Here is an 8875-nt window from a genome sequence, read left to right on the forward strand (position 1 = left end):
AAAGCCACCAAATAGAAATCTAGCAAGCACTTGTTGTAGGCAGAAGTACAAAATAACTTGGATTAGAGCCTTGCAGTTATCACAGTCATCATAAAAACCATTGTGTTGTTTGGGTGAAAAGAATGCCAGAACATGATGTACCTGAATCTTAGAAATATACAAGGTGTTATCTATAAAGGATAAATTGCTCTGTCTTTGGATAGCTCAGTGCTCTGACTAGCTCAACCATCTTATCTAAAACTGAAATTTGCAACCTTGCTTGGGTGCCTTTGCCCTGAAAGGAAATGTTGCATATATAAGTTCCTGGAAAGCACGGATGATTTTGCTATTAAAAATATTAGTGAATGTGTAATCTTAGCCACATTCTGATCCTGGTTACTTTGAAGTTGTGCACATTAAAAGAACACAATTTGTAGTAACTCTGGGTCTGTGTTGTTTGCTGATGGCTGTTTTTTTTCCTATAAACTATAGTTTCAGCAGTGAAGCATCCTGCAAAAAACGAGAGGATTATTTGGAATGGCCTGAATATTTTATGGCAGTAGCTTTTTTGTCAGCACAAAGAAGCAAGGATCCAAGCTCTCAGGTAAGAAGGCAACATATAATAACAACATAACCTAATCTATATTGCACATCGCATCGGATGCACATGTAGCACTTTGAGGGATTTCTTAATAAAAGTTATTTCAGTGTATAGCTATTCAATTTTTAACGTAGTCAGCACCTTTTGTTACAGAAATTCTCCTGTTTGGCCTGACCTCGTGTGTATAATTCTGTGTGTACATTTGCAGCTTGGAGCTTTGTAAATTATCTTTTCATCTGGAAGTTAAAATAACACATTTTCCAGTAAATATAGTCACTTTTAGGGGAGGATAAAACTGCTGAAAGTTTTAGATTGTAATTTTTTAAGACACAGCATTTTACAAGTTGCTTTTCGTCACCTGTAAGAGTATAAAAATTCCCCTTTGTTTGTTCTTGGGTTGACTAGAGTTTTCTTTTAGTTTGGTTCCTCTCTCAGGATCCCCCTTCCCCTCTGCTTCACTGTCTGTCCCCATTTTTTGCAGCTTTCATGTACCTCGATTCAATATTAGTTTGAGGCAATTGATACATTTCCTGAAACATGATGTTCTGCAGGATTCAGTTGTCCTGTTAGTCTTCCTTTGTGTGAAAAAAATTCGGGGAGCAAATCCCAAAAAAGCCATGGAATAAAATACATGTTAGCAATCTGTTCAATTACTCACTGCCTTCTGTATGTTACAGCACTTAGCTCCCTGAAAGGGATTCACTTGGGCTAAACTTTTGTTACCCAAGAGCTGGTTGATAAACACGTTGTGTGAATTAAAATTTGTACTGTTGCTGTTTCAATAAATAATATGGGCAGAAAACATAAAAATGAGACACTTCTATATCAGTCGATAAGAAGATCCCCTTGCAGACTTGGATTGAAGCGATAAAGGGTTGGAGTTAAAAGGTCTGGTATTTTAGTGCATGTTTGTAAGACTTTTAAGCCTGTCTCTGCATAGGCCAACATTACTGCATTTCCATTCCATCTTTCATACCTTTTCTTTTGCTGCTGCTGCTCATACTGCTGCTGGAAAAGCTAGTATGGAGAGTTGAACTGACATGTTTAGTAGGATTAATTCAGTGCCAGTTCTGCTCCATGAACTAGGTTCACTTCATAATTGGGCAAGGAACAGTGCTGGCAGGCTGGCATGGCCAGGGGGGTAGGAGGGTTTATTGCTACCCCTCATTGCCCTGATGTATTTTAAAGCCCCAAGGTACAATTGTAGCCTTGCTCACTAGATAGTGTTGACTTAATATATTAATTACATTATATTAAATGAAAATTGTAGGACTGACTATTCAGGTCTTGTTGTTGATGTATTGTTTTGCGTGCTGTTGGCACTATACAAATCTTATTTTTATTTAGGTTGGTGCCTGCATTGTAAATTCAGAAAATAAGATTGTTGGAATTGGCTACAATGGGATGCCTAATGGTTGCAGCGATGATGTACTACCCTGGACAAGAACAGCAGCACATAGACTGGACACAAAATATCCTTATGGTAAGGCTTCTTGTGGTTGACAGGTTAGACTTGTGATGTCTGTATATGTGAAAATTCAGCTGGTGAAGTATTGATGAGTTTTTCTTCCACACCTGATTTTTTTAAATGTACCCGTATGTGATACACCAGGATAAAAATCACAGCTCTCAAAATAAATGACAACAGTCTTAATGAAGGACTGACTTCCTGGTGAAGTATGTTCATAAGTATTAGCCATTTTGGATTGTGTGGTGAAAGCTTGTAAATATAAAGCAGCTCATTAGCACACAGTTGCAGTGTGTGCAGATGATTGCTGCTTCTATGTGTTCGTCTCCACAGAAATTACTGAGTGTGTATATGCAAAACAACTGGCTCTAAAATACAGGTATTAAAATTGTAAATTCCACTGTTTGTGGGAAATTTCCATGTCAGGTGTTGATGGCACAGGTAATACATATTTTGAAGGAACTGAATTTTGTTTGTCCTGAACTGTGTGTTTGCATTCTGTCATTCTATGCCATTTTTGCCTGATCTGGTGTGTGGTGGATTTACTCTGCTATGGGTGAGGTGACTTTCATTGTTTAATTCAGCCTCTAATTTGATCCTCATGTACTAAATGGGCAAAAGGAATGAAGAGCAAGGACAGTTTCCTGTTAAGTATGGTTGAGTGCTGCTTTGGATCCTGTCTTTCTCTTTGCAGCAGGCGTAGTTTGGCCTTCTGTAAGTGTGCTTTGAAGGGTCCTCTGTGAATCTTGTGCTGCCTCAAGCTTCATGCCAGGAGTGCTGACTGCTGGGTGTGGAAATGGAGTTGAGAGCTGCCTTGTGGCCTACTAATAGCTGATGTTGGGAAGAAAGCTTGGTCAGGACTGATAAGAGAGCATACACTCCCAGTGCTTCCTTAAGTCCCCCTTCATCTTTCTGCTCCCACTCCAGCTCCTGCTGCACCTCTGCGAGTCAGAGCAATGCAGCAGAAGCCATTGGCACAGAAAAAGCAGGTATTAGGAGCTCCATCCTGTGCTGCATCTCAGTCTGTCCTGTGCTCAGGAATGGCAGGGGGAAGAATCACAGAACAGAACAAGAGTTCTGAGAAATTTTCCCCTCCCTCTACATGGGTGGGCGGAAATTGGCACAGGAATTCAGCTTTTATAAAGAAATACTGATTCTTTTCTCGTGTACAGTATTTATCTCTGCCTAACAATTCTGGTTCTTACTTGTAACTTTAACAATTGGTCTGATACAGAAATTAAACCTGCATGAGTTTTGACAGCACCTGTGTTCACCCAGAGCTCTCTCTAAAAACCAGCATTGCATTTTCTGGTTTGCCGTAGCGTTGAAGTGAAAGATGATATGCCTAGCACATAATTCATCAGTTTGATATTTTTGAGTTCTTAAAACCCCAGTACTTTGTCCTTGTTCACTTTACCAATTTATTATAAAACCTCTAATGTTAACTCTTAAGCTTGAGACCATTTTGTGCTGGTTTTCATAAGAGATGTATTCCTGACACTAGGGCCAGGTCCTGCCAAATTTGAACTCTGCTCTAAACCACTGGTTTTATGTATAATGCTGTGACAATAATGCCACAATTTGGTATGACTGCTCCTTATTTATAGGGTGAGGAAACAAGTGTTAGCCCATCGATTACATATAAAGCACTGAAAACAGAATATTGATTTTGGTTGAATCTTTATGCTGCTGTAAGGTCTCAGTTCTGAAATAAGACCAGTGTGGGTGGTCTCTGGCACCTGAGCATGTTCCAGGCACTGAAATGTAACCTGACCAATTTCATCCAAAAGTGCTGTATAAATTTGTGAGGAATCTTTGTACAAAGAGAGAATTTTATTTTTTTTCAGTTAACTCCAAAATATGCGGAGCCTGTGATGTTTAAAAAACGCAGTAGCTATTAACAGCTTGGAGAGATGAGTTGATTTCTAGGAATTGGTCTAACTACTGCCCTTCCCCTCGAGAATCTTAGTCTTCACCTCCTTCAAAAAAATCACAACTTTGTAACACAAAGTGTTTGCTGTGATGAATAAACAACCTATTTTGTAATTCACAGATCATTTAAACTCTAGCAGTTTCTTATTAATCTTGGTAACACAGTTGACAGACTAGACAAGTATATATGAAAAAAATCTGCATAAAAAAATTCTTGTAGATACAGAAACACATAGAATCACTGCTAAAATCTCATTAAACTGTCATGTTTTCCTTTCTGCTTTTGCTAATCATCACAGTGTTTGTGTAAATTGAACTTTCTCTGTGCTTTTTCCTGACTGGCTTGTTCAGAGATGGTACAATCTTATGGTGTGCTCCATTAGCTAAGCTTGGGAATGATGGCACTTTCTCACTAGAGCTTCAATGTTGCTTATTAAATAAAGCTGATGGTAATTGTGTATGTACAACCAAACTAAGTTGGAAGATGTCTTCTACAACTACTTTATGCATCTGCAGTGCTACAGAAAAGGGCTGGGGGTGGATCTGAAGGCTGACATCCTGGTCTCATGTACTGTTCTAGGTTAGGCATAAACATTAACTCTATTCCTATCTGGTTTGGACCACTCTGACTAGTTTTCTCCAGAACAAAGCCTGAACATTGCTCTTCCAATGATGCTCCGGTGGGCAGGGTGGAAAAAAGGCTGCAAGAAACCAGTCATCCTGTATAGGCTTATAATGCAAAGCCTACTGAGATGGTATGCTTAACCCTCCTCCTTCCCTCAGGCCATACTGGGGGATATGCAACACATACTCTGTTTCATGCTCTGAGAATACCTCTCTGGTGGGCTGCAAAAAAGTCATCTCGCTTCTTTATGCACTTTGAACTCAGACATACAAGGTAGGTATGTGGTGTCGTGGGACTCTCGAGACGTGGAGCCTTAAGGAAACCCTGGGCCAAGTGCCATGTAATGCTGATGGAGGCCTGAGGAACACGAGCTAGTCTGTGCCACTTGGCCTCAGGGCCAAGGGTCAGTTTAGCAGCATAGACAAAGTAAGGGGTTGGACCCAGAGGCTATCTTTGCAGAAGTATGTTAGATGATCCTATAATAAATTTATTGAGCTTCAGCGGAACTGATGGATGCATTGACCCCATGGCTCTGATCAGATTCACTGTTTCATGGCTAGAAAACTTGCAATTTCCACCCTAAATTTCTCTGTGGTTAGTTTTTAGGTTCTCGTGTGTGCCAGAATTGTTCTCTTAGCTTTTCTTATTCACCGTGATTAACTATTCCTCCTTCCCCATGCACTTACTGATAACAGTTGCCTTTTGAACTTCTGTTGTAAGGGTAAGCAAGGACTGTCACTCTTGAATTTTGCTGTATATTGAAATTTCTTGGTTTATAATTCACCAGTGTCTCAGTTACCTATGTCTGCTGCAACATACTGTACATATCTATCACACACCCTCATGTGTGGGTTCTGCTCAGCTCACTGTTAGGGACAGGGCTGTGCTTGATGTAAAAAAAAAAAAGTGTAACTTGAGCTGCTACTGAAAGAAGGCATCAAAATGTGGTAGGTAGTGATCACTTTAACTTAGAGGATACAAATGTTTGCAAAGCATTTGGATATTGCAGGAATAATGACATGGATCACATGTATTCTTTAGATTAAAGCTTTTCCTTCTAGTTGTGTGTATTTGAACAGTTCAAGTGGTGTAGCCTTGTTATGCCAGAAAGCACAGGGTGTTTTGCAGAATGCCATTGTTCACAGCACAAAATCAGGATTTCATTGTTATGGTGGAACTGGCTCTTTCCAAGCCATCAGTCAGTGACAGCAGAGGGGATATGTCTGTGCACATGAGAGAAGTGAAAGGCCAGTTTTGAATACCTGCTTTACTAAGATGTTATTAAAAGCTCTTCCTGACGCATTGTGCTCAGTATTATGTGCAGAAGCATCTTAGTAATTAGGCAAAATTCTGACTTTCAGAGTCAAAAGTGAGTGCCCTCTGTTTCTGTTAGATGAATTCAAGGATTTGGCGATGCTCAGTTTCTTCTCACCAGTCATTTAAAATACTACATTTTTCCCCTATTAATGCAAATCTTTCCACTAATGCTAGCTGTTGTGCTCCTGTTATGCCCTCTGTCTCCACTGTAATCTAAGAACATCCATTTGACAATCAGTCTCTAATTAAGAGTTTTAAATGACTGGCAAATTTAGAAACCTCTGAGCAATAGAGAAAATATTGAGTAAATATGCTTACAAATATTTGTACAGGTTCAGATATGGTAAAATATGTGCTGTGGCAAAAAGTATGTGCTAATTGAACAGTACCTGCTGTGTAAAATGAAACAAACTGTTACCAGCATTTCCTCGTGTTAGGATTATGAGCTTTTTGTCAATTTTTTAGAGAAATGAACACTCGATATTCAGGCAAATGTTAGTTTTATAGAAGCTGTTATTTTGACAGCACAAAATTTGATAAGGCACTGTGAAGAAGTGTGATGCTCTCTTTCTAATTGGCAGTGCAAAGCTGAGGCTTCAGCTGGAAAGGGGATCCATAGGAGACAGTCTCCACTTACAGCTACTCACTCTGATCCTGCATGGATTTTGGTCCAATTGTGGTGTAATGCATCAAATCTGTACAAAGTGTGGAGATTTGGAAACACCAAGAATAATTTCTCTTGTTCAGTTTGCCCACTAAGAAATGCCTCTGTGTTCTGGTGAGAGGAGAACAAACTTGGAGCAGGATGGGAGGAACTTGGAAACATGATGGGTTAGCTAATGCTGCTCAGGTTTTGAGAGACTTCTCTGGTCTGACCCCAGCAGATTTTGTGATGTTCACAAATGGACTAAGAGGTTCCCATCTTCACTTCCCAGTTCTTCTTATTCATGGAAGAAAGCAGTGAGGCTGTGGCTGTTCCATTTTTCTTACTGCAGCCTGAAGAGGCTCATACTCCAACAAAATCTGGTGGTGTTATCCTTGCCTCCGTGCCTTGACCACAGCAACTGTTCTCCAGCACATGGAGTGAGAAACAGCAAAAAAAAAGTGGGGTGGTTCCAGCATCATGTTCCTGCTTGCCCTTAAAGCAGTGACCAGCAACCATCCCTACACTTTCACAAAACTTCAAAAAAAAAAAAAAAGGGATGTCATTCTACAAATTCTAGATCCATCAGTCGTCATCCCCAGTGGCTGTCACTCCAGACTCAGTATTTTGATTCCTTCCATAATTCTTGCTATGTTCAGTGTCAGCAATCCAGCAAGTGAAGGATAACTGGTAGGTGGAGCTTGGACAAAGATGGGGTGGACAAGGGGTGAACATGAAAAGGTGAGGATTTTACCACAACTGAGGAGAAGTGAGCCAAATTGCAGAACTCCCTGTATTTCTCAAAATTCTTAGTCTGTCTGAGTTAGTAATGAATAACATTAAAAAGTCACACCCCTCCAGCCTTTACTCTGATTGCTTCTTTGAAGGTCACAAGTTCTGGTGGTCCCTACCATGCTCTTTATCCAGTATGTAAGCCTTTAAACAGCATTAAGAAACACTTTGATTAGTCCTTTGGTTCTTATAAAATCACTAGTTGGAACACTTTCAGTAGGTGGGAAGAGTATTTCTGACTCTGCAACCCACTGAGAGCATGTTCATGCTAAGTGTTCAATCCTGAAATACTACCTTTTATAGGGTACGTGAGGGTCTCTTATTTAGAGGTGGGCTTAAGGCTGAGTACTACCTCAATATATGCCACACAAACCAGAATGCAATGAGAAGACATAGAAGCACTGGCAATTAATACTACCAGTAATGAAGCAGTCTCTCATCTGCTTTTGTCTTTTTTTCTTTTTTCCCCTCTCGTGAATATAGTAGCAGGTGGTAGGAATGTCAGAGCACACACTTAACTTCTCATTGCATGGTTATTTCTTCAGCTAATGAAGCCTTTTGAGAATACTTTTCAAGCCACTTTTCCGGAATGGAAACCAGTGTTGCAGACTTAATATTATGTTGGCTGTACGTGAATATTATTTTTTAAAAAACCCAAAACATTGGGGCCCCTCATAGGGTATTGTAAAAATTCTTAGTTGTAGTAGTCTGCTTAAATATACAGTTTTCAGAGTTCTGAATACTGTGCACCTGTGAAAGGTTATTTTAAGTTAGCTTCTTGCTATCTCAGAACAATTTGTAACTATTAGCAGGAGCTCTTAACAGATTAGAAAACCATAACACCCCAAATGTGAACTAGTCATTAACAAGAAGGATTTTGGGCTCCTGGATTCGTTTTTTGTCTTTCAACAAAGCTGAGTGGGTCTATAAGAAAAATCTGGGGGTAATAAGACTGTCTTAACTAGTCAACACCTATCTTTGAGAGAGAGGTGAATATGGGTTAGAGTGACAGGACAAAGCCTAAAAATATTTGTCTGATGCCTGTACCTTCTTAAGGACCATCTAGCATAATATCCCTTGCAGGGGCCAGTAACAGTTGTCTAGGGAAATGTACAAGACACATGTAATGATAGTTCCCAAAAATATTCTTTCAAGTCACAGGAACTGAGCCAAAATAGTTCTGTATTTAATAGCCCAGTAGACTTAAAACAGGTAGTAGTGGATGGAAAAACATGACTTCTGGACTCAGTGCAAAGTTCTAGTCCCATGCTACTTTCTGCGGTAAGTTCAGCAAGAAATACTTGGTTAGGCAACTGCATGCATGAAAAACCTACCTCTTTTTCTACTTGAACTGGAAGCCTGTTGAGTTTGGTGGAGACCCAACTACTTTTTAACTTGGAATGATTAGTCTTTGTTTCTTCCTTATTGCTGTTTCTGTGTCTTCTTTCCACACTGGAGATCAGTAATTGTTCCTAACTTCAGATTGTGTTAGGATGATCAGGAGGCAAAATTTCTCTC

The 8875-nt window shown here is 39.7% G+C and overlaps 1 protein-coding gene across 1 annotated transcript in view; it reads left to right on the forward strand.

The window, feature by feature from the left end:
* Positions 1-471: 471 nt before the first annotated feature.
* DCTD (dCMP deaminase) overlaps positions 472-8875 on the forward strand; it is a gene marked incomplete at both ends in the record, with an annotated part of 11903 nt that continues 3499 nt past the window's right edge. The window contains 2 exons of the mRNA XM_009073340.1: positions 472-583; positions 1928-2063. Coding sequence (XP_009071588.1) covers positions 472-583; positions 1928-2063 — 248 coding nt within the window. The remainder of the gene's footprint in view (positions 584-1927; positions 2064-8875) is intronic.

Source organism: Acanthisitta chloris, unplaced genomic scaffold (assembly GCF_000695815.1).
Source record: "Acanthisitta chloris isolate BGI_N310 unplaced genomic scaffold, ASM69581v1 scaffold46034, whole genome shotgun sequence".
NCBI classification, from domain to species: Eukaryota; Metazoa; Chordata; class Aves; order Passeriformes; family Acanthisittidae; genus Acanthisitta; species Acanthisitta chloris.